The following is a 24,896-nucleotide window of genomic DNA, read 5'->3' as shown; positions in this document are numbered from 1 at the left end:
CAAGGCTCACAAATACCCTTTTCACCTTTCCCATCAGAAAACACCTCCCGAAACAATGAGGAAATTGGACGCTGCCACCTGATAGCTCCCAAGGAACCTGCAGGGCCAGGAATTTGCGGGGCCGCGGGGCCGGCCGGTGCGTGGGGCCACCTCGCCGGGATGCTCCTCGGCGGCACGGGGACCCTGAACCCGGCGGGGCTGCGGGTGGCAGCTCCAGGTGCCCCCCAGATCACCCCGGGGGCCTTCCCGTCGTGAGCCTGCTGGTAACAGCTCCGTTCCAGCACGTGCCTGCAGCACCGTAACATTATTTTTATTTTTTCCAACTGGAATGGCTGCAGTTAATCCTTCCCACCTTTGACACCAAAAGCAAAGATGCTGGGATGTTTTTTGAGCTCTTAACCGGCGATGGTACAAACGGCGAATGAACCAAAGCAGAAATGTGCTCCTCCTCCCGGGGGGGGGCACAGGGGGGGCAGCGGGGAAGAGGAGCCCTGCGGTGGGCAGGCGGCGTGCTCCCCGGGGAGGTGCCTGCTGGCAGGTACAGATGGAGCTGAGCTCCAGTCGGCTGCGTGGCCTGCTGCCCGGTCACAGCAGCGCTGCACTCGGGGGTGACAAAGTCCTTCAACCGTCTCCTGCGGCTGCGAGGCTCGATCTCATGAAGCACTTGAGATTTCCAGATAAAAAGGAGGCCCAGCTGAGCGGAGCACGCTTCCCGATTCGCATCGGCTTGAAGTGCCTGCCTCTGGTTTTGTAGCGACTTGGACGGCTTCAGCCTTTAGACTTGGGAGGTCCTTGGGGAAGACACGTCTTGGCATGTGTGGCAGCCCGGGCTTCTCCTGCCTCGCAAAGCTTTTCCTTCCTCTGCTGCGTGCCTGGCATCCATGGTGTCATGGGCAGACCTCGCTGCAGGACAGGAGCCGTGTGTGCTCCCCTTGGCCCTGGCACAAGAGCATCCCTGCGAGGCGCCGGGAGAGGAGAGGGGGCACGGGGTGGCCGGGCAGCTCAGCACTGCTCCCCCAAAGCCATCGTGCCATGGTTTGCTTGGAAGAGCCACGAGGGCCGGGGGCTTTGGGAGGCTGGGGGTGTCGGGGAGGGTGCTGCGTGCGTCTGGCCAGGGCTGCCCACTGAAGACAAGCATGGGTGTGCTCGCTGTCGCATTTGCAGGAGCAGGAGCAAGCGATGGGCTGCTGGGCTTGCCCATTTGCAGTTTCCATGGCTTGGCTGGGGAACGCCGGTGCCAGCACGCACGGTGCAGGATTAGCCCCCAGAGGGACACCATGTGCTCTCTGCTGGGGCATCCCCCTGTGTGCACCCCCTGCCAACCTTGCTCTGCTTGCAGGAGCCGTGCCGTGCCGTGCCGTGCCGTGCCGTGCCAGGCTGCCTGCCCTGGCCAGCCGCGTGCTGCCTGCTCCATCCCCGCTCCTGCAGTGCTGGTGCGGGTGGCCGCAGGGTCCCCGGAGCTGGCTCGCGCTGGCTGGAGCCGTCTGAGGCTGGGATGTAAGTAGGTTATTGCTGAGAGCAACAGCCATCCTCCTTCTCAGTGCTTCGCCAGTCTGCCGTATCCTAATTTAAGTTGTCTAATACACTGCATGTCTCGAAGAGCATCCCAGAGTGCTTTATTATGCAGATGTCAGTCACAGTTTCGTCGTTAAGGTCGAATTGAATTTGATTTCCCCCCACACCTTAGAGCAGGGAAATCAGGCTCTGTCTGTGTGATGAATGCGGCAGATCCTCCCCAAAATTACAGCGAGTGCTCTCAGGGCTCAGCGAGTTTCCCTTTTAATTTAAAAGTAATCTGCTCATTCCTCCCAGTTAGCCTGAGTTTGGAGATGTGTCCTTGTAAAGACAAGTCCCCGTGTGCCAAGGGGCTAAGCCCGGCTGGGCCCTCATGAAGTAAAATCTCTCAAATGCAAAACTTGGTGTAATAACGTGCAGAGGCGACTCCTCAGCCGGTTTGGATGCCTCTCCCTCTGCGGTTCTTGTGATGAATGTTGCTTTTCACCTCCTCTGTTGCACTTTCCTGGAGAACTGGGCTCTCACCTAATGGGAGCCATTTTCAGTCTTCCCTGGAACGGCTGTCACCGGCCGTGGCTTGTGACGAAAAAAAAAGAAAATAGGGGGAAAAAATCGTGATGTGGAGCTAAGAGTTCAAAGCACAACGAGGGAGGTGTCGGGAAGGCAGTTTCGGGGGTTTCTTGTCATGGCTAATGCTGACCAGCCTCGTAGCTTGGAAACAGCCCTGCTCCTAGAGAAGGGAGGGAGCGCACTAAGGGGGAAATGGAGGAGAAAAAATCAGGGAAATGGAAGGACAAAGGGCAAAACGTGCACGCGCGCAGGAATGCTGCTGGCAGGAAGCGGCAGGCGGAGGGTGCGCGGTGTCTGAGCGGCGGTGGGCCGTGATGCAAAGCAGATACAAAGCAGATCCCTCCCGGCCTCCCCGGGGAGCTGCGGGGATTGCTGCGGCCCCGGGGCGTGCGAGAGCCCCCGGGCTCCGTGGCCACTGCGGCCGGCAGCTGGTTCGTGCTCGATTCTCACGTAGGAAGTCTGGAAAGCCTTGCGAGGCTGATCCCTGGGCAGAAGCTCCGCGCTGCTGAAGCTGAGGCTGAGCATCGATGTAGGAAAATGGGTTTATGGCTTTGTCCTCAAAACAAATAAAGCGTGCACGGGCCTCGTTGCCGAGTTCTGGGAGATGAGGGAATGCCAACGGGACACCGTGCCTGGATGTTCTCAGCCTCATTCCCTCGATGCCTTTATCATCTCTGCCCTCCCTGCATCGCTCCAGCCCTGCCGTGCTTGAAAAGCAGTGGACCTGCCGTGAGTGCGGGTGGATGGCACGTGGGTGCTGCAGTTGCCCCGCTGGCCCAGGGGCTGTGATCGGCCCTCCTGGTGTGGAGATGGGAGGCGGATAGGAGCCCTCTGCTCTCACTCGGGAGTTGCGAGACATCTGCTCGACTCGTTTGTGGCTTCCTGTTTGGCATCTTTGGGGCAGGAGGGAGCTGGCAGAGGCTGAAGGAGGGAATTTGAGTCACTCGGGAGCCCTTTGCCAGAAAACGTCTGACTCAGCCCAACTGCGGAGAAATGAATGTGGGATCCAGCTGCCTCTTAGGGTGGGAACCTGTGAGTGAGCATGCAAGTGTTTACTTGCGTTGCATGTCTGTGGCCTCGCGGAGGGTGGGGATGGTGAGCAAGGGGAGGGAGGGGCAGGGGCTTCTTTGCATCTTTGACTAAACGTCTCCGGGGATTGCATCAGGGCGCAGGCAGTGGGTGGGGGAAGCCTTTATCGCGTGTGAGGCTTTGGAAGCGCGCTGCTGGCCGGGGGCCAGCTGACCTACTTGGTAGCTCACCTGCCGGCAGCCGGGGCTGCAGCGGCGCCGCCTGCGCTCGACCTTCCCGGCGGCAGCGGGGCCTCGCAGGGGTTGAGGTCCCTGCTCTGGTTTGGGGCTGCTGCAGGAGAGCCCGGTTCCAGGAGCTGTAATTGCTTCCTGCAAGCTTACACCTCTGCTGGAGCCGCTGTGCTGCCGGGGTTGGGATGGTCCCGGTTGTCCCCATGTCTGGTGCCATGGCAGTTCTCCTGCTGCTGGTGGAGAACCTCGGCTCCTCGGTCCGAGCCGGAGCTCCCCTGATGGGCAGGAGGGATGGGGCGAGCAGCACCCCGTGATGCAGCCCCCCAGGGCTGGGGGCAGCGTGGACAGAAGGCGCCTGTGGAGAGGTGCTGGCGATGCGTGGCTCTCCTGGCTGCCCTACAGCCCAAACCCGGCCTGGGAGCCCTCGCTGAGGGCACCGGGGTGTGTGTGGGCTCGGGCTCCTGGCTCCTCCTGCCTTCTCCGAGCCCGGCCGGCGTGGAAAGGTGCCGGAGCTCACGCGGTGAGAAGCCTGGAGCCTGGGCTGCTCGGGCTCTGGTTTCAGCTCCCTGGCTTCTTGCTGCGACTTGCACAGGAGCCACGGAGCAGGTTGGTCCTGTACGCCTGAGCCTGCTCCCCGCTGCCTGCAGCCTCAGCCTGCAGCTGACGCTGGGAGGTGGCAGCCCCGTGGCTCCGGCCCCGCTGCCACGGGAGGGGGGCTAGGCAGGGGCTGGCAGCGCAGGGGAGGCCGTGGACGTGCAGCCCGTCGGAGCACGTGCTCTGCTCTGCACCGTGCCCAAATTGCACGAGGGAGTTGCAGCGGAGATAGATAGCTCTGCAGGAACATCCATTCCCACGTTATCTTCCATCAGGAGCGCATTGTGTTGCCTACATCAAAGTGGACGCTCTGCTGCTTCCCTCCGAGTTGCCCTAATCCTCTACTTCACCGTGAAAAGAAAAAAAAAAAATAAATCAGAGTATTGCTCTGCAATAATGAAATCTGAATGTTAATTATCAGCACATTACCTTCCCTCCCTTCCCTGCACAATGCCCTGCCTTCCAGCCCCAAATAGCTTTCCTCCCTCCTCGCTCCTCTCCACCCGGTCCTCCCACGCTCCTGGGCACGCCGTTGAGCTGTGGCAACCGCCGGGTGGGTAGAAGTTGTCCTGCGAGATGCTTCCTTCCCTGCCATGTAAGGACAGGAATTCCTCCGTAACCGGGGCGTGGAAGGGATCCCTCCCCGCGCCCCGTCCTGACGACTGCTCCCGTGCCTAATTGCCTGCTGTCCCTAATTACCTGCTGTCCCGCAGGAAGCTCGCTGCCTGGCCCTGGGGCACGGGCGCATGGGCAGAGCCGTGGTGTCTGCGCTAGGAAGGGCAGCGGTGGGGTGGCTCCGCTCCATCTCCGGCCACGCTGCTCACTGGTGTGTGCTGGTGCCATACTGGGAGGGCTCGGGAGGAGCCCCTGGTTCTGGTGGCTGATGTGCTGGCTCTTTGTGCAGCGCTGGTGAAGGAAGAGGAGAACTTGGTGACAAATAAAAAGGCATTTTGCGGGGGGAGAACAGCTGAGTTCATGGCTGAAATATAATTTGTGGGGGAGCAGGGCTGTGCGCGGGGTGGAACGCCCGGGCACGAGTGTCGCTAACGTCTCGCCCTCTCCTCTCCTTGCAGGTTCATGACTGGGAAGGGACTGGTCATCTACCCGGAGATCGGGGACAAACTGGACATTATCTGCCCCAAGGCGGAGCCGTCCAAGCCTTACGAGTACTACAAGCTGTACCTGGTGAAGAAGGACCAGGCCGATGCCTGCAGCACCGTCATGGACCCCAACGTGCTGGTGACGTGCAACCGGCCCGAGCAGGAGATCCGCTTCACCATCAAGTTCCAGGAGTTCAGCCCCAACTACATGGGCCTGGAGTTCAAGCGGCAGCAGGATTACTTCATCACATGTGAGTCGCCGCGCTCTTCCTCGCCGCCGGCCGGACCCCGCGCCGCAGGCTGGGGGCTGCGGGGGCCTGGACAGTGTCGCCAGGCGCTGCTTTGGGACTTGGCTCCTGCTCAGAGCTGACACGCACGGAAAATATTTCCCGCTGGATGGGAGAAGGGGAGGAATGCGCTGCAGGCCGAGGGGTCCCGGCCCTTATCTGGCCGCCGCGCAGCGCCAGGAGCGGGAGTGGTCCCTCCGGAGGGGGTGAGACCTGCCCGCAGCCGAGTGGGTTTGTGTCTGGAGCGGTTTTCCAGCTGGAGCTTGGTGCTGTGGGGCCGGAGGTGCTGTGGGGCCGCTCTCATAGGGCTGCCCCGGAGCTGGGATGCTCTTGGTGTAAAATCAGGGATCGGGAGCGATAGTGCCAAATGCTACCAGCTCGGCCGTCCTCGCTGACCGCCGTGGGAAGCAGCCTGGAGAGATGCTCCCAGAGCTTCTTGCGGTCGAAATGGCTGTCAGCACGCGGGCCGGGTGCTGCTGTTTCTCTGTACAACTGGGAACTGTAGGAGGAAGGAGGCTGGATTGTCCCTGAGCCCATGGTGCACACAGGGTGCGTCCACGGGTGCCGGCCGGGACATCTCCATCCTCCCTCGTGGCCGTGGGGTTGGTGCTGGGGCTGGGCGCTGCCTGCCAGCTCCCTGCCAGCTTTGCCCCATGTCGTGCTGTTTCTGCTCGGCGTGTGTGAGCAGCAGGGAAGGGGCACGGTGTGGCTCTGCTGTCCCCTGCCTGCTCGCTGTCACACACCGCGGGCTCGCCAGCAAGTGGCCCGGTGCAGGGGTCAGCTGGCTGTGTGGGGGGCAAGCACCGAAATGTGTGGGCTGGTGCACTGGGGTCACTAAACCCGGTGTTTTTAGCCTCAGATCTTCACCGTTGGAAGGGGCGGTGAGGATCCTGCAGGCAGCCTCTAGCTCGGGGCTGAGGGGCAGGGGGTGCTTGGCTGTGGGGCAGCGCGAGGCTGCCAGCCTGGGTGCTCCCTCGTGAGCCCCGTCTGGTGTTGGAGACGGCTTTCTTTCCACTGCAGCACAATCTGAGCGTGCCTGGTGCTGAGGAAGCAGCCAAATGGGCTCCCGCAGGTCAGGTTTCAGCCCGCCCTTGGATCCGTGGCGCACACGTTGCTCGGCTCCAAGGCTGGGCTTGAGCATGGGGTGGTGGAAAAGGGGCTGCAGCAGCTCCTAACCAAAACGTCCCTTCTGCTCATCTGCTCCCAGCGCCGTGTAGCAGGGGATCCCCATCTTTGCTGCTTTTGGGGTAGAGGCAGGGATGCCAACAGCCACCCTGTGCCCCATTCCCCCGGGGTCCCCCCTGTGCTGCCCGCTCGCCCCCTGCCCAGCTCCCGCTGCCTCTCGCAGGTCCCCACGGTCCCGTCCTGCTCTCTGCAAGTGGCCGGGGCTGGCTGCAGCCCGGTGGCTCTGTGCTCGGGAAGGTCAGCCCCTCCTGCAGCCCCACCAGCTCAGCAAGGCTTAGCTCAGCTGCGAGCTTTCCCTGCAGCAGGCAGAGGAGAAGAGGAGGGAGAGGGGCTCAAGGCGCCGCCACAGATCTGCCTTTTGGATTTAGGGCAGACGTCTTGAAGCGCTCGGGCAGTGGCTGCTCGGCATGCAGGGTCAGCAGCCCTCCGGGACAAACACATGAGCCAGAACAAAATCAGGAGCCTCAGGAAGCCCTGGGGAGGAGAAGAGCACGGGTTTCCTCTTTGCCACCCCATGGGATAAGCCCATAGGTGCCGGCGGAGGGCAGGGCCGGGTGGGCAGAGGCTTTGCCAGGCTCTGCCTTCCCCAGGAGCAGCTTTCCAAATCCTACCAAAGCTGCTGCTCGGCTTCCTCAGCTGCCCGGGGCTCTCGGTGCTGTTTCCACCAGCAGTCCCTCCCCTTGCAGAGGGAGAAAGCTGGAACTGTGTTCCCGATTCCGCCACCAGAAACCCCACACAGACAGATTTTCTCTCTATTCATAACAAAATCCAGTTCCCACTCCAAACCCGGGGCATCTCCCCGTGGTCCGCCACAAAACCCAGCTCACCCTCCCCGTCCCGGTGCCCAGGTGCCGTCCCCGTCCCCGTCCCCCCGCGGGCTCCCCCCGGCCCTGCTGCCCCCGGCGGTGCCCCCTGCCCGCCGCTGCTCTGCCCCCGTCTCGCTCCGTTTCTGACTTTAATTTCTCTTGACTGCTCCGCGCTTTGAAGCGAGCCTCGGCGGCGCTGGGACCGGGCGGCCGCTGTGCGCTGAACTTTGGCCCCTGGGTGGGCCGGGGATGCTCCTGTGATCTGCCCGTAGCCTCTGCCCGGCAGCCCCAGGAACCCTTTCTGCCAAGAAAGAAAATAGCCAAAAAAACAAAGTCAAAAGTCTCCCGAGCAGACCACCCACGTGTTGTCTTTTTTTTTTCTTTTTTTTTTTTTTTTTGTTATTCCCCTCTCCCCAAGCTCGCCCGGACACACAAAAGGTTTTTTTTTTTTTTTTTTCTTCCTTTTCTTTCGCCGGCGGCCCTAAGCCGGGGGGGAAGCGGCGCGGCGGCGGCCGGGAGCGGGCGGCTGCGGCTCGGTGCCGTCCCCAGCCCCGCTGCGAGAGCCCGCGGCCGCCGCACGGCCCCGTCCCAGCTCATTCAGGGCCGCCCCCCCCGCTCCCCCGCCATCACGTTGGATATGCCAAGCCTCGTTTAGGGCCACTTTTATCACCGAGGGACGCTCAGCCCTCGGCTTAGGCTGCTTGAGCGATGAAAAAGGCTTTTGAAAGCGAACGTAACCTCTCCCCATCCCCGGAATCCTCGCGCCGAGCCCCTCAGTGCCAGCTGGAGGCTTTCATTAAAAGCATCTTTTCTCCTGCGGCTGGACAGGGGAAGGTGATTCCTCTTCCTAAGCCTTTTCATAAAGAAAAAGATGCGGGAGCTCCTGGCTGCACGGCCGTGCCGCAGACAAAGGCTCGGTGGGGCTGCTGCCGGCTGCTGGGGCTGCGGCGGGGCGTGGGGAGGAGGAGAGCTGGCACCTGGGGAGCGGGGCGCTTTGCTCCTCTGTTTGCTCCGTGGATGACGGAGGTTCAGGGCAATCCTTGGTTTCATGCGTGTCTTTTGGTGTCTTTTGGTGTCTCCCTGGCTGCCGTGGGTGTCTGCTCAGTGCTGGGAGGATGGGGAAGGGGAGCGGGTTCTCCGCCGGGCGGTTCCTGCGTTGCCGTATGGGAAGGTGAACGCAGCGGGAAGGAGTTCTTGCTTTTTGCCCCCTCGCAGAGCCCATTTGGGGCTTTCTCTGCGAGGCACGAGGCCAAGCCCGTGGGCAGGCTGCTGGGAAGGCAGAGGAGGACTCTCGGGGGGCTCTGCTGTGTGGCAGCGACTCCTGCTCGCCTGCAGGCCACCTGCTGCGGGGTCCCAGAGCCTGTCCGTAACCTCACCGCTCCTCAGCCTTAACTTTTCCCAGTTTCCTGTGGTTTTCTCTGCTTCCGCCGCGTCCTTGTCCCACGCGAATCGCCTTCCTCCCCCTCCCTGGTGGCTGCGCTCTCGGGATGCTTGTGGGCAGCTCCGGCTTCCCCGTCCCCGAGCCAGCCGTACAGGTTTAGCTCTCCTCGCCTCCCTCCGGAATTCTCTCCAGCTCTTAATTGCGCTTGCTGCTATTCTTTGAACCTGCTCCAGTTCTGCTATCTCTGGGAATCAGGTGCCTAGATAGAGAGATGTGCAGCCAGCTGTCCTGGCGGCTCCGGGGCAGGAGCCCTGGCCGCAGCCCAGCAGTGCCCCAGCAGCCGCCGGTGCCTGGCAGGGGGATGCCTCGGATGCCGAGTGCCTTCAGCCCGGTGCTTACCATACCCTTGGGCACATCGATTTGTTCTCTGCCATTGCCATGGTTGTGTTTTGGTGGGGAAGAAAGAGCCAAGAAGAGCTCCAGAAGAGCCAAGTCCCTCCAGTCCTGCTCAGTCCCTGCTGGCACACGGGGCAGGCAGCGCCCAGCACCACCTGGGTTCCAGGAGGCACCTCTTGGGGACCCTGTGGGGACCCCGGCACGCTCATAGCGCCCGACCTGTCCCCATCACCAACAGGGGAAAGCAACTCAAAACTAGCCTTCCTTCTCCTCCCGTTCATTTGCAGAAAATGCTAAAGCAGAGGCGAGGCCGCGGCAGCCACTCGCCCCACAAAGCTCACGCGTTTCCTGTTGATTGTGCGTCGTTAAGCCCTTCAATCCATTTTTGATGTCATAATGTTCGTAATCCAATCTAACAGTTTTTGGCAGCGGGATTCAGAGAGCCCAGATACATGACGCCGACGGTTCCTTTAAACCCCTTGTCTTGCATTTCTGTTTTTAGATGCAATTAGGCCCAACCTGGCAAGAGCTATTGTTGCACGCCATCGCTGCCTCTGCGATGCAGGTTTCATCCCTGGCCCTTTCTTCCTCAGCATTTTTCTATTCCTATTTTAGTTGGAATTTTAATGCGGAGAAGGGGGTCACCTGTGTACTGCCAAGTGCCAGACTCCTCTTGTCTTTCCTTTTTTCTTTTTTTTCCCCTTTTTTTCCTTTATTCTTTTTTTTTTTTCTTTTTGTTTTCATTTCCTTTTTTTTTTTTTTTTCCATTTCTTTTTTTTTTTCTTTTCTTTCTTTTTTTTTTTTTTTTTTCCTTGAGACACGTTGCCATACTTGTTTTTCTGGCTGCACCCTGACTCCCGAAATAGCTGCCATGGGTTTAGGAGGCCTGCGAGCCGGCTGGGAGTCGCGGCGTGCGCGAGGGTGTCCGCGGAGCTGCTCCAGGAGCCTCGACCTTTCTGCAGCCCGCTCGTTTCCTCCCTCACCCCTGCTGTCCCCACGCACACTGAGCCCTCCTCCCTCCCTCCACATGGGCCGTGTGGTGGGTGCTGTGCCGGGTGCCGTGCCGGGTGCCCGCCAGCCAAGCTCTCCGCCTTTCTTTGCTGACTGCATTTGAATGTGGCCACTTTCATGTACTCCTCAGCTCCCGTCCCACGACTTGTTTGCTGAAGACGAGTTGAAAGCAAAAGTGCTGTTTGATGCCGTGATGAGAGCTGTGAACTTCTGCTGATAAAAACCCAATTAACCAGCTTCCTCATTCTTCACCCAAATGGGCTGGCGCGCGCGTCCTTGCGCCCTGGTGGCAGGGGCGCATGAGCAGAGCCAAGCCCCGGGACATCACCCGGGCCGATGGGGCTGGGGGAGAAGAGGTGGCAGAGGTGGTTTTGGTGGGGAGGAGATGCCCCGGCCGTGGGGCATCCCACAGGAGCTGCTGGGAGGTGTGGGAGCCGTTGGGCTGGTGCTGGGGACAAACGGGCTCTAGCAGTGCCCGCCTCGGAACTTCAAAGCCCCTGCGCTGGACATGTCAAACCCAAATAATGGCCCTTAGACAAGACGCGGTTACTTGTCTCGGAGGCTTGTCTGAAGACCGTGACCACAGTAAATGCGATTTTGTTGAGCCCTGTCCCTTAAGCCTCTGCCTCTTTTCTCTTCTCCTCCTCCCTCCTGACCTTTTCGGCTCAGCGTTGTCCCCGCGCAGCCCCTGGCAGCTGATCTCATGGCTCAGCCTTTCATGGCGCTAATAGGGATGAAAAGCCCTATCAGAAAGGGCCAGTGTCCCTGCGCCCGGCCAGGAGGTAAATACCCAGCGCTTTGATCTGCTGCTGGCCGGGGGCCCCGCGGGGCCGTGCCCGGTGCGCGCTGCCAGCCCGGCCCCTGCCCGACCTCCTGCGTGGCCGCGGGAGCTGGAGACGGCTCTGCCCGGGGCACGGGGACCCCGCGAGGGCTCGCAGGTGGCAGGGCTGCGACACCAGGCTTTGGGCTGAGCCCTGTGCTCTTCATCCAGCAGCTGGGGGATGCTCCATGGTGCAGAAAGTCAGCGGTGCTTCTCGCTGGCAGGCGGTGTCCGGAGGGACCCTGCTCTTCGGCGGTGTGCAGCGCCGAGGGCATCCTCTGCAGTGCTGGAAGAGATTAAAACATGACTGCGATTCGAGCAAATTTTTGCTAAGACACTTGAAAGGCTGAAGAAGCCTTCAGCTTGAAGATGGCTTGAAAAAAACTCACAGCGTGTAGGCACGTCTGGGAAGGGCGTGCAGCTGATAAGCGCCGGCAACCACTTGCTTGGTGTATTTTTAAAATAACTGCTCCTGCCTCGAGACCCTCTCGCTGCTTTTCTCTTTGTTGCCTGTGCACCCGCAGGGCTTTCTTGTCCCCGGGGAGCCGGGACGAGGCTGTCGGAGGAGCTCACCTCCGTGTGTGGGAGTGGGGCTCGCCTCTGCCGGAGCTTTCTCCCCCTTTGCATTTTCATGGGCTTGCAAACATCTCCTCAGCTGTGACCTGGCCTGTCCTCACACGGAAATACCGTGATTTGTATCTCCTGCTGCACGGTGGGACACTGGGGACTCGCATGGGAGCTGTGGGTGCTTGGCTGGGCAGTGGTGGAGAGCTGGGCAACCTGCTCGAGGTGGGGTTGGACCAGGCCCCTCCAACCTCAGCCTTTTTGGGATTTCGGGATTCTGTGGAGTGAGAGCATGCTGGGGCTGCGGGGAGCATTGCGATGCTTGGGCTGCGAGACGTGCAGCCTGCAGGCCGGCTTGGCTCCGGCAGTAGCGAGTTGCGATACGCAGCTCTTTTCCATCTTTTTTTAATTTCTAATGATCTGCGTTTTGAAATCCTCTTGGCCGGCGTGCCTGTGCCGGTGGAGGCTCCCCAGGTTGCGTGCTGCGCCTCTGCAAGCTCTCCTTTCCGGGGAGAAGGGCTCGGAGTTGCTATTTGAAGTTTCTTTGCCCTAGGAGTGATGATTTTCTGCTGCTGCTGTGTAACGCCGCCGCTCTTTGATCCCGCGGCGCGGCGCGGCTGTTGGCACAGGTAATTGCAGCCGGCGCGGGGCTGCGAGGGGACGGCAGCGGGTGCCTGCTCCCCGCCACCACGGGGCTGGTCCTGCCCTGGGGGGCACAGGGGGCCCTTCTCCATCCTTCCTGCAGGCCCAGCGAGCGGGCACGTCCTCTGCTGGGCAGCCGGGGGGTGTTCGGCATCTCCTGGCAGTGCCCGAGTGCTGTGGCTCCGGGGACACCAGGTCCACGTGGCAGCGCCCTGCGGCAGCGCCGAGACCGGCAGGAGGGCGGTGAGGGCCGCGTCCCGTCCCCGCCGTGGGGTTGTTTGCCTGTGCACACAGTGCAAACTTCCCCGCTGCCAGCAGGTTCCTGATGCTTATGCAAAGCGTGCCCGTAATTGCAGGCGGGTTTCCTCCCGGCTGTCCCGCAGCGCTCCCGGAGCTCCTCTCCCTCCCGGCCGCCTTACGCCTTCCACGTCTCCGAGCGCTCTCCCTCGCTTGTGGCTCCGCCAAGCCCGGCGGATTCCACTTCCAGGACATTTGCACATAAATCAGCCGCTCCGGTCCCTGATAACTTTGATTTTTTGCTCTGAACCGCCTCCAGTTCGGCATCCGGGTGGCGGTGACGCAGCCCTGGCTAACCCCGCTGCTGCAGCTGCAGCCGGGAGGGGAGCGCTGCTCTGCACGTCCCCATCCCTCTGTCCCTCTGTCCCTCTGTCCCTCTGTCCCTCTGTCCTTCCGTGCCACCTTCCTGCTCTCCAGGGACCCGCACTGTCCCCCGCCAGCCGCTCCCCGTCCCCGCGCCGGCAGATTGCCCCGGCAGAGTCACAGATGTTTTGCTACCTAACCGAGGAGATTTACACCCTGTTAAAACTCAATAAGTGCTTTCCTCCTCCCCGCGTCCCAGCGGGGCCCACAAATGACTCTGGCAGAGCATCAGGTGGAGAATTACATGGCACTTTTTTTTTTTTTTTTTTTTCCCTTTTTGACGTGTAGCTAGCTGCCTGGGGCTGCCACGGAGACGTTGCAAATAACCTTCCCCTCCCGCTGCTGCTGTCTCTTTTTGGAAGGGGGCGGATGGACCTTAAGACAAAGACTTCATTTTGTGACCCGATCCCCCGTGGACGGCTCAGTAGTGGTTGATGCTGAAGGGCGCGTGGCTGAGCGAGCAAGCAGAGGTCTTGCAGCCTTGATGAGCTTACCTGCCACGTGGCTGTGACTCTTAATTGCAGTGCTAATTAGGGCTGATTATATTTTTTCCACCAAAAAGCTGTTTTTTTATGGGAAATTAGGCTGTTGATGTCGTTCCCTGAATTAAAGCATCTTGTGTTGTGCAATGGGAGTGGTGCTTGCCCATTGCCCCAGACCAGTGTGGGGCACATGGGGTGTGGGGGCTGCCTGCTGCTCACCCCCCCCCCCGAGACCCCAGGTTGCTGCCCGGCCAGGGGGTCCGAAAGCATCGGCTTTTACCCTTGGTTTTATGCTCGATTTTCCCCTCCCCTATTTTGATCTTTGTGGTGGTTTGACCCCGGCCGGCAGGAAGCAAACTCCATGGCAGCCAGACCCCGCGCAACCATTTTTTTGATGGGGCTTGTTCAAAGCGTCCTCCAGCCTTCTGATTTCCACCAGGCGTTTGCCGGCAGTTTGCGGCGGCAGAAAAGGCAGCCTGGAAAGTCCCAGTCCCTGCTGGCGTCCAGCGTAGGCTCCGTTTTGGACGGTGGCTCTGGCTCCTGCCCTCGCTGTACGAGAAGCGGGGAGAGGCTGTGGTGGGGTCGGGGCGCCCTGCGAGCCCCCGGTGCCCTCAGCCCCAAGGGGGCCGCGTGCCCTGGCCCTGCTGAAGGGGTGCCTCCGAGCAGCGCTCCTACAGCCGTGAAATTCAGAGCAAAACCACGAAATGCTGACCCGGGCTGGACTCAGCACCGTGGGGTCATTTCCTCCTGCCGTGCGTGAGGCTGAGCGGGGGCTGCCCGTGGTGCCGCGGGGGCTCAGGCGAAGGTCTGGGCTTGCATTTCCCTCCCCGGCGCTGTACAGGGCTTTGGTGATTCAAAGGTTATTTATTTATAGAGAAGCTTGTTTATTTGTTTACGCCTTTCATTTTTAAATGTAGCTTCATGCATTTATTTATGTAGCTCTCACTGATTTAACCAGCTACGGCCAGGGCTGGGCGCCTGCTGCTGGTGGGCGTCAGCGGCTCCCTCGCTGCCGGCCCGTGCTCCCCGGGAGGACGTGGTGCTCCTGCCCGCCCGAATCCCCCACGAGCACCTCTGCAATAAATGGTGCCTTTGTGTCGGCCACCAACTGGCTTCCCCTCACGCCCTGCCTGGCCTCTCCGCTTGCCCCTGCTCCCCGGACAGCTGGAGCCACGTGGCCATCGCCGGCACCGGCTCCGTCCCCGCTGGCCGGGGTGGGGGTCCCCAGCAGATGTGGCTGTGCCTGCGGGCGCTGTATTCTCCGGCTCAGGGCTCTTTCCACGCCAGGTGAAGCCATAAAAGCCGCCTTTGCTCGCGGCTCCCAGCTGTTGCTCGAGGTCGATGCCGTCAGCAAAAGCCGAGCGCTTCCAAACAGGAGCTGCGGGGCCGCGGGGTGCCCACGGCTGCGGGGTGCGTGGGACGTGGGGGCTCTGGGAGGCTCCTTCCTCGCTCAGGGTTTCGCCTTCAGCTCCGTGCCTGGCCCACGAAGGAGCTGTGGGTGACAGAGTCCCCGGGCAGAGGGAAGGTGAAACCAGCTGCTGGGAACTGAGAAGGAGTCGCGATTCCTGGCTGTTAAATTCCCAGCTTCTGCACTCCTGGGATAGCGTTTTCCAGCCAACACCCGCGGGTTTCTGAACTGTTTGCATTCGGGGGACCCCGAGGAGGCAGAGAGCGGACAGGGAGTGCTGCCTGTGAAGCTCTGGCTTGGGGTTTAGGACAGTGCTGGGGCTCCCCATGCTCTCAGGGTGCCCAGGGGAGCAGCGGTGCCGGGAGCGAGGAGGCGCAGACCCTGGCACCGTGGGGTGGGGTGATGTGGGGCAGCGTGGGCTGCTCTGCTCCTTCTCTCCCTGGCAGACAGCAGGGCTGGAGCAGCTCCCCGGCTGCCAGGAGGGTGTGTGAAATCCTAGCCCCGCACCTCCTGCAGGAGCCTGGGGAGGGGCCGGGGCCGGCCTGGCTTGCACAGGCGTTTCTGGGGCTGCGGGGCCCCTTCCCAGCGCAGCTGCTGCTGGGATCGGGTCGGAGGCGGCTCCCGGCCCCGCTGGCAGCGTGACAGCTCGGGGCTCTGGCAGCCGACCCGCCGGTGTGCCGCAGCCGATGGGAAGGGCGCTGGGGTGACGTGTGTGGGGAGGGGGCGTCGGGCTCACAGCCCTCCAGCACAGCCCGGGAAGGAAACCCAAAAAATCCGAGCAGCAGCGGGAGCGTGGGCCGGTGCCGTGCGGCTGCGTGTCGGTGCTTCAGTAGGAACAGAGAGGGGGCTGTGACCAGCCAGGGGCTCGCAGAGTGTTCATGTGCAGCCGAGCACAGGGTGCTGCTGCTGCCTGGGGGCCTGGAAGTGTCCCTGCGGGTCCTCCAGGGCACGGGGAGGGGTGTGCTGGCCCCGCTGGGTGCTCCGCGATGGGGCTGAGCGCTGCTGCAACACCTGCAGGGACGCAGCACCCACCTGCAGCGATGCAGCACCTGCACTGCGGGCTTTGCGGGTGCAGAAAACAACCTGAAAGACTGGGAGGACGGGGAAGATGGCACGGGCGAGGTTTTTATTTTAAATCTTCCTGGAGTTTGTCTGGGGATGTGCGCAGGAGCCTGCTGGCAAGGTGTCTGCGCACACTGGAGGTGTACGAGGAACGTGCTCGGGGTCACAGGAGACCCGAGCGGGCAGGGCTTTCAGCCTGGTTTGGGTGTCCTGGGTGAGCTGTGCTGGCTCTGAGCCGTGTGTCGAGGCTGCTCTGTGCCAGCTGCCCCTTCGCAGGGCTGAGGATGCAGTGCACAGAGCGCTGCTGGCCTGTGCCTCCCCACCGCCCCTTCTCTGTGCCCAAAGTGCCGTCACCGCGCGCTGTGAGGCCACGTCTGGAGCTGGGAGCTGGCTGCAGAGCCCCGGCACGAGGACAGGAAGGGAAATCCTCTGCGAGCACGGGCCCTGCGGCGGGCTGTGAGATAAAATAGGGAAACTTGAGTCTTTGACACTTCGGGGGCGAGGGAAGGGTTGCGGGGCCAGCGTCCACGCTGGATCCATGCGGCGCTTGGCTGAGCCTGGAGCAGGGCCGCTGTACACAGATGGAAGAGTAATTAAGAATAATAAAAGGAAAGAGACTTGGATTCGCTACAGTCTCAGCACATTAATTGTGCTTTGGGGCCCAAATCATAACGGAGTCCTGCTAGAGGGAATCCAGAAGAGAAACCAAACGTCTCGCTCTGTCCAAGACTGACCGTTTAAGAGACCCTTGCCTTTATCTGCTGCCAGGTATTACTTCCAGAGTTTCCAATCTGCCAAAACCGAGTTCTTGTTTGAAATATTTTTAGTGGAGGAAGAAAAACGATGGTGCAGCTCGAAGGCGCAGTGGTGGGAAGGCAGGGTGTGATGGATCGGGTGCGCAGCTGCGGGCGGGCGCGTGCGGACAGAAAGCTGCCGGTACTGCTTGCTTTGCCTTGGAGCAGAGCACGAGCAGAGCACGAGCAGAGCACAAGCATGAGCACGAGCATGAGCACAAGCGTGGCTCGTCCCCGTTCTGCACAGAGGGGCCGTGCCAGCTGGTTGGCACTGGGGCTGGGCTGCTGCATGGCCATCCGGGGGGCTCCTGCACGAGGAGCGGTGCCAGCAAGCTCAGGTCCTGCCTCTGCTTCCACGCCATCTGAGCATCTCCTGCGAGTTGACAAGCAATTACATGGTTAATAGTATCAATGGTAAATCCTCATCACTCGGCAGCCCGGGGCTTAATGCTTCATTAAGGCAAAGGCATCTAATAGCTCCCCGGGCTGGGAGCTGCGCTGCGCTAAGCCTGTGCCGAAGTCGTTTGTCCAGAGGCTGCTTTTGTTCTGCTGCTCCTACAAGACAGCGCGAGTCCCTCCCGACTGGAAGGGGATGCGGGCACGGGGCCCTGCACCCACTGTTGCTGTGCCCCCCTCGGCTGCCTGCGCTCAGTCCCTGCCGATGGATGGAGCCTGGTGGGCTGAACCTGCCCGGTGCCACGCGTCGCCTCTGCACCATTTCCAATGGTGTCTACCCCTCCTGACACCGCGGTGTCGTTTGGAAAACGATCCTTGCTGTCTCCTGCACCGTGCCCGAGCAGTGGTTTTCTCATCTGAGCCTACGATTGTCTGTTTAGCCTTCCTCCCCTGTGTGTCACCTTGCGTTTGGTGACGCTGGATTTCATCTGCCATTAAAACCGGTCGCTCTGTGCTACCCAGAGCCGCCACAGCTCTGCACCTGGCTTAGCAGTTATTATCACAGGTACTTCGGGATCGCTCGGGAGCTTTCATTTCCCTGCTTGCAGTGCACTCCCCGGGCTGTGGGCAGGTGCTGCTGCTAAATCTTCCATTGTGAAAACAAGAAGCAAAGCGCACGGCTCAGGTGTCCGTCTTGATCTGGTTACGCGCCTCCAAGATGCGCTTTCTGCTTCATTCTGCTGCATTTTTGGACAAAAGGATGTTTTCAATGGAAACAGCTTTGTGCGTGGCTCTCTGCAGGAGCCCTGCTGCCTGCAGCAGGCACCAGCTCCCGTCCTGCACCCGCACCCGCCTGCGGGGCCATCTGAGGCTCTGCCGGGTGTTTACATAAAGCCTGTCAGGAGCTGTGCTCTCCTCCTCATCTGGATGTGGCCTCGGCTTTCTGCAGCGCGAGGAGTAGCTCGCTTTGCTTCGGTCGTGGCCTATTTCGGGCCTGGAGAGAGCTGGGCCCTTCACGTCCTTGTTTCAAGCCTGTTTCAAGAGGCTGTGCTGGAGACGATCGCCATGGTTTTTGCAAGCGTTTTACCCTTTTAGCTGTCCCTTTTATGTTCCCTCAAGTAGCTGCTTCATATATTTTTTTTTTTATGTGGCTCCCCTTTCAAAGCTACTTTTTCTCCTCATAATTATTATGATCAGAATGAGGAGAGGCTCCTTCAACAAAGTCTTGCGCGCTGCTTGGGAGAAAGGACGCTCAGCTGTGTCCTCTTTAGTCCGGCCATGTGATTCTCCAGCTGGCGTGCTTTTGTATTGTTTGAGCACTTCGTGGCTGAAAGCGATGTCTCGGGAGTTATTTTGGAGAAGGAGATGTCTCCCGGTACCTCCACGTGCTCCACCTCTGCAACATCTCCAGCGGTCCCGTGCGCCGAAGCCCTGCTTTCTCTGCAGATCCTTTTGACATGATTTGGGCATTACCTTGTAAGCACACCCCTGTAAGGTCTGCTGGAGCTGGTGTCGCTGGCTGATGTTTTCCCTGGCCCTGCTGGGCTGGATTCTGGCTGTAGGGAAGCTGCTGCCACGTGGAGCAGGGAGCTGCGATGCTCCGGGCAGTGAGACGTGCAGTTTGGGGTGAAAACAAGCACAAATGGGTCCGTCCCAGAGAGATGCTGCCCCTTTCCGAGCTGCAGCAGGAATTGGTGAAGTCTGTTGGAGATGGAGCAGCCCCCAGATGTGTGTGTGCTGCCCGTGTCCCCGCTCCATGTGGCACGGTGCTGGGCTGGAGGCTGTTCATGAAACTGCTTATTTTGACTTATTTTATCCCCAAAAAAGGCGCTTCTGGTCTGGGAGAGCGGAGCCGCTGTTTGTGTTGCAGGAATTAGCTCCTTGCGATGTTTTTACGGCGTGTTTGAGCTCGGGCCCTACCTCCTGCTCGAGCTGGGAAGAGGCCGTGCAGGCACCGAGGGGACGTTTCTCCCGTTCCCCCCTGCGTTTGCCCCGGGATTTATGCTGACAGTGCTCCTGTCAAGGCCGGGGCAGGCGAATCCCAGGTGTGTGGATGTATGGCTTTCTCCGGCGAGCTGCTGGCAAACGAAGCTGCTGTCGCTGGCGAGGCGATGACTCCGCAGCCGCCCCAGCAGCTCTCTGATTAGGAAAACATTTGCTGGGGTCTCACGCGAGAGGCTGGATCGCAGGGAGGATTTTGGACAGAGCTGATGTGCTTGGAGCCCCCGCCCTGCCCTGCTCCAGGCTCGCCATCACCCGCAGGCAGGGCAGGGGCGATGCTGGGGCCTCGATGCTGGATCCTGAGCCCATGCCCTGCTCCTGGTGAATCCAGCCCCGTGGATCCAGCCCTCCCAGCACAGCCTCCCAGACCTGCTTTGGCTCCGCCAGCCTGCGCCTTGCCGCCCTGCGTAAATTCCCCATTCCTCGCCGCGGCACCAACCGAACGCCCCGAGGTCCCCGACGCTGGAAGGGGAGCCCAGAAGGAAAGGAAAGACCTCGCTTCGTAGCTGGCCTCCTCCCCTAACCTGCGAGCTGACAGCCAGCGAGGGCTGTCTGATGGATTTGTCCCAGCCGACCGTCACTCATCGCCCCCCTCCCCGGCACAGCGCTTGTGCCGCCGGCCGAGGCCGGAGCTCTGCGGTAACCCGAAACTCCGGGGCTGAGTTTTGGCACCGAGGCTTGGGGAAGGTGGTGGCCGGATCCTGCCTGGCTTCGCTGCCTTGTCTCCGTTGAGTTTTCCAAGGGGATTTGTGGTCCTGCGTTGCACATCCTCCCTCAGCCCCCTTGCGCCGTCGCCGTGCTCCCCCCGTGTTTTTTGGCTCCTCTGTGTGAATAAATCCTCGTGCCTGGTCCTGCTGGGCTGGATAGGGGTCATTTCAGCAGGGGCTGTGAGCCAGAGCCCCCCTGCACCCATTGGCACCCATTGGCACCCATTGGCACCCATTGGCACCTGGCACAGCACCCTTCCTCCCCGCACAGCACCTACTGGGCGCTCACTGCCACCTGGCACCGGGGGGCCCTTTTGGGGCCAGAAGCCATTTTTTGACCCCATAATGCCCAGTTTTGCCGTGTGTTTTCTCATCCCTTGCCCACTCGTGGCGGCCGGGCGCGTGGGTGGGGGGTCTACCTGCATGGCAGCACCGGGGGCGCGGCGCGCGGTGCTCCCGCGGGAGAGAGAGCCTGAAAAAATCCGTGCCGGCTACAGAAAAAAGTTAATGTGAATTTAACTGACTTCTGCCCTGCAATTAAAGCCATTCAAGCCCATTGGGGCTCTGAGTTTACATTCTTTACTGAGGCACAGTGTGTAATTATATATGTATAATTTAAACTCTGCATATGCATGTGTTCCTATTATACACCGAGGAGCAAAGGAAATTATCCAGGAATTAAGGGGGGAGGAGCGCGCAGGCCCTGAGAATGGCTCGCTTGTGTGGATGTGGCGGCGAGGGGAAGCTGGAGGTATCACTTCTTCACCACTGCAAACATCTTCAGAGCAGGCACGCCCGCGCTGCTGGGGCCTGCCGGCAGCACGCTGCTCCGCTGCCGGAGTGGGGAGTAACCCTTGCTGCCCTCCTGCCTGCACCCCACAGCAGCTGCAACCCCAAAAAATGGAGCCTTGCTGGTAAAAACTCTCCGAGTTTTGTTGAACAACCCCGCCCCGTGTGACTGCGGCGTCGCTGGTGCCATTTGGGGCGAGGGTCTTCAGGCTGGGGGACGCAAGGAATCACTCCCACAATTTTTTCCTCTGTTCCTTGGGGTTTTTCTAAGCTAGCCCAAAGGGACTAGCCACAGATGGGAGAGCTAAAAAAAAGCCTTGTCGGTGCTCTTGCGTTTCCTACAGAGCCCTTAACCGCTCGTCTCCTTCCCTTACAGCCACCTCTAATGGGACGCTGGATGGCCTGGAGAACCGAGAGGGGGGGGTCTGCCAGACGCGCTCCATGAAGATCGTCATGAAAGTGGGGCAGGGTGAGTGTCCCCGGGCATGGGTGTGGGGCAGGGGGGGTGTCCCCTGGGCATGGAAATGGGGCAGGGGGAGCGTGCTGTGGGCTTGGAAATGGGGCAGGGGGAGTGTGCTGTGCCAAAACGCCCGGCAGGAGGAAGGTTTCCTTTTGGCTCTGTGTTGTCCCAGGGTGATGAGCAGTGGGCAGCAGAGGAGCGAGGAGCTGGTTTCATTTCCTGATAGCGTTATCAATTTTTTTCCCCCCCTCACCAATAAGTGCCCAAAGCCCCCAGCTCGCAGCCGGCTGCGGGACCCCATTCCCGGGGTGCCCCATCTTTCCTCCACGCCTACCAGAGGAGCAGAGAAACCCTCCCACATCCTCCTCTGCCCAAGCACCATCTCAGACCTGCCTTTTACACACTGTTTCTAGTCTCTCCAGACTCCCCCACCCCAAAAATGCTCAGTGCCAGCCATGTATTGAGCAGTGCTCGGTCACCGCAGTTGAACGACCGGGCGAGACTCCGGATCCCGATGCAGGCAGAGCATCTCCTTGCTCTTGTTGCCCACCAAAACCTTCCCATCAGCCTGACAGTGGGCTCTGCTGCTGGAGATCGCCCCCCAAAACCTCCCCTCCTGGGCTGCCGAGTGCCTGCTGGCCCCAGCCATGCCCTGGGCTTGTTTCGGCCCCCTCTCGGCTGCGGAGCTCCCGGTGCCTGCTTCTCATTATTTTGTTTTCACTCTGGGGCCAGTATTTATAATAAACAAAAGAAGCAGCGCTGCAGCCTTGGCAGCCTCCCTCCCCTTCGTGTTCCTCCTGCTGCCCCTGCAAGAAACTCGCTCCAGCCCACGCGCGGGAGTGCAGAAAACATGAAAAGGCGTCGGGGTGCGGGGTGAGGGTGGGGACGCCGCTTCCCTCCGTCCTCCTGTCTCTTCCAGGAGGGAGGAGGCAGCCAGGGCAGCCCAGCCCGGGGTGATGCTGCCGCATCTTTTTTCCTAGCTCTTTCCATTGGGCTCGCCCCAGTTCTCACACATTTAAGCTGCCGAGGAGGGCAGGATCCCTCTTGCTTCCCAAACAGCCACCGTGATTTTTTGGGATGTGGCGGAGGGCGCAGAGCACCTGGGAGCAGGAGCAGGGCTGGGTCCCGTGGCTTGCAAAGCAAATCAGAGCTTTGAACACAGGGTTTGCCAGGGAGGTCGGAGGTTTTAGGACAGAGGCTTCTGTTGTGGTGTGATTGGGTCCATCCCTTGCTACCAGCACTGCGGGTTTTCATGGAGCTTTGTTATTTATGGAGCTACGCAACTCGGTCATCACCCAAGGCTGGCATCTTGCTCTGCAGACAGAGGCTTGTGTCCTGCTCGGGTCTGACACTGCTGGCCCTGTGCCCCTTCCTCTGTCCCCTCGGTGCTTTCCCAGCTCCGTGCCACGGGCAGCTTTTGGAAACAGCCTAATTGTCTGGGCTGGTGGTGCACCGGGGACAGACTGGCCTAAAGAGGGGAGGACAACCTTTCCATCGGTGTGCTACAGCTGCTCCTCCTGGGGCACCGGGGTGGACGGCAGGCTGAGAGCCTTTTTGGATGCAGGGTGGCCGGTAGGGATGGGGAAAGGGGATATTTAGTGGGGTGGGAGCCGCCTGTGTTGAGGCTGAGTCGAGGTTTCTCATCCGTCGCCTCTCTGCCCGCCCAGATCCGAACGCGGTCGTCCCCGAGCAGCTGACGACGAGTCGGCCCAGCAAGGAGTCCGACAACACGGTGAAAATCGTCACGCAGAGCCCACGCCACAAGGTCCCGGCGGTGGAGGAGCCCGGCAAGCCAGGTAGCGGGGCCACAGCGTCCCGGAGAGGGGCTGGGAGCCGCGGAGCCGGGCGGTGCTGGGCGCTGCGCCCCTGTGCCAGCCGCAGCCCTGACCCCCAGCATCTCCTCGCCATGGTCTGGGCGTTATGGGCAAGGGGCTGCTGGCTGTGCCGGGGCAGGGAGCTGGATGTGAGGATGCTGAGCGGAGCAGCTCGGGCTCCTGGGCTCCTTCTCCCAGTGCCGGGCTGTGCTGGCAGTGGTGTGGTGGAGAAGTGCTGGTTCAGCACGCCGCTCCTCCTCCTCCTCCCTCTGCTGCCCATCTGTTCCTCCGCGTACATCTGAGGGGGCTTGGAGGAGTTGAGGTCCTTGGGTTTTTGAGCTGAGCCAGTGTGAAAGCCCTTTGAAGGTGGTTTCCTGAGTTCCTGACCCTGCTGAGAGAAAAGTGAAATCAGATGAAGTCAGGAAAAGTTGCTCTTTTCTTCTCCCGCGGTGCAGCCAGCCAAGTGGCCTCCCCTCGGGGGCCCGGAGCTGCCCGGGCCGGGGTCAGGAGGAGGTGGGGGTCAGTAATCGGATATTGCAGGGCTCCGGGTACCAGGCCCCACTTTCATTACTGCATTCAGGTCAGCTGCGGAGAGCAGAGGCTCCCGGGGCATGCGCTGGTCTCAGCCTGGATTTTGGTCCATCCAGCCGGGAGGGGACGGGCTGGCACCTCCACCGTGGGTGCCCAGGGCTCTGTCACGTTGTGCCTGGCCGTGGAGGCAGGGGTGAAGCACACGAGGGGCTGAGCAGGGTGGGAAGGTGGGGCAGCCCACCCGTGCACGCTGACGCCCGCCTCCCCTCGCCTTGCAGGCTCCGTCAACCAGAATGGGCAGGAAACCCAAGGCCCCAGCGACGGGTTCTTGAGCTCCAAGGTCGCCGTTTTCGCGGCGATCGGCGCCGGCTGCGTCATCTTCATCCTCATCATCATCTTCCTCGTCGTCCTCCTGATCAAGATCCGCAAGCGGCACCGGAAGCACACGCAGCAGCGGGCCGCAGCCTTGTCACTCAGCACCTTGGCCAGCCCCAAATGCAGCGGGAACGCGGGCTCGGAGCCCAGCGACATCATCATCCCCTTACGGACTACAGAGAACAACTACTGCCCGCACTACGAGAAGGTGAGCGGGGACTACGGGCACCCCGTCTACATCGTCCAGGAGATGCCCCCGCAGAGCCCAGCCAACATTTACTACAAGGTGTGAGGAGCAGCCTGGGCACGCCGCCATGCAGGGGAGCGCCGAGCGGCCGCCGGGTCCGGCTCCGGGGGGGAGGCAGCGCCCCCGGCCCCGCGGCACGGCGCGGGGAGCGCAGGGGGCTGGCGCCCGGCAGCGCGCCGCTCGCTCGCGCGCCGTCTCTTCCCCTTTGTATTTAGTTTTGTAGTTCTCAGCTTTTGTAATCCCAGGACTTCGAGGGTGAGCCGCCAGCGTCCTCCTCTCCTGCTCCGGACTGCGGCCGGCGGGGGCGCGAGCCAAGCGCCCGCCGTGGCGGGCACCCTGCCTTTCCGCGCCCGCTCGGACACCGCCGGCGCCCCCGCAGACTCTGCCTCCCCTTTTTCGTTTTTGGGATTTCCCCTCGTCACCTCCACGTCCTTGTGTTAAGTGCCCATGCACCTGGTGCTGCAGCGGCCGCCGCTTCGGGCCCGGACGGACGCCGGGGCCGCGGAGAGGAGCTGGGGCCGACGGGGAGCGAGCGGCCCCGGGGGGAGGAGGAGGAGGAGGAGGAGGATGCTTCGCCCAGGTGCCAAGATGCAGAGAACTGTGCAGGGAGGAAGCTGGCAAACCCGATTTACTACTACTACTATTATTATTATTATAATTATTTTAATTTTTTTTTGTAACATTTTTATTTTTGTGAATCCCGGGCGGGACTCCGGCCCGCCGCCCGCCGCCTCCTTCCAGCACGCCGTCCCGCCGGCCGCGGGGCAGACCCGCCGTCGCCCGCCGCTGCCGTTTTAAACTTTTGTGTTCGTAGCTGTTGACTCTTGTTTTAGTCTCTTTATAAAAAGAAAGAAAGAAAAAAAAAAAATATATATGATGTCTCAAGCATTCAGCGCGCGAGAGTCCGAGCGCTCCTCCTGCCCTGCGGAGGCTGCAGCCTCGCGGCGATCCCGGACCTCCCCAGGGCGTCCTCCTGCCCGGGGTGCCACGAGGAGCAGGGGAAGCCTCTGCTGCTGCTTCCCGTTGGGCCGGGACTGCTG

At 61.1% G+C, this 24,896-nt stretch overlaps 1 protein-coding gene across 1 annotated transcript in view; it reads left to right on the top strand.

Moving 5' to 3' along the window:
* Positions 1 to 24,669, top strand: part of EFNB1 (ephrin B1) — a 53,042-nt gene extending 28,373 nt beyond the window's left edge. Inside the window, exons 2-5 of the mRNA XM_082770668.1 lie at positions 5,012 to 5,289; positions 20,806 to 20,898; positions 22,557 to 22,685; positions 23,513 to 24,669. Of these exons, the coding sequence (XP_082626794.1) occupies positions 5,012 to 5,289; positions 20,806 to 20,898; positions 22,557 to 22,685; positions 23,513 to 23,901 (889 nt within the window). The 3' untranslated portion in view covers positions 23,902 to 24,669. The remainder of the gene's footprint in view (positions 1 to 5,011; positions 5,290 to 20,805; positions 20,899 to 22,556; positions 22,686 to 23,512) is intronic.
* Positions 24,670 to 24,896: the final 227 nt, after the last annotated feature.

Source organism: Aythya marila (genome assembly GCF_965140915.1).
Source record: "Aythya marila genome assembly, chromosome: 13".
NCBI classification, from domain to species: domain Eukaryota; kingdom Metazoa; phylum Chordata; class Aves; order Anseriformes; family Anatidae; genus Aythya; species Aythya marila.
This window is presented reverse-complemented; position numbering and strand designations above follow the sequence as displayed.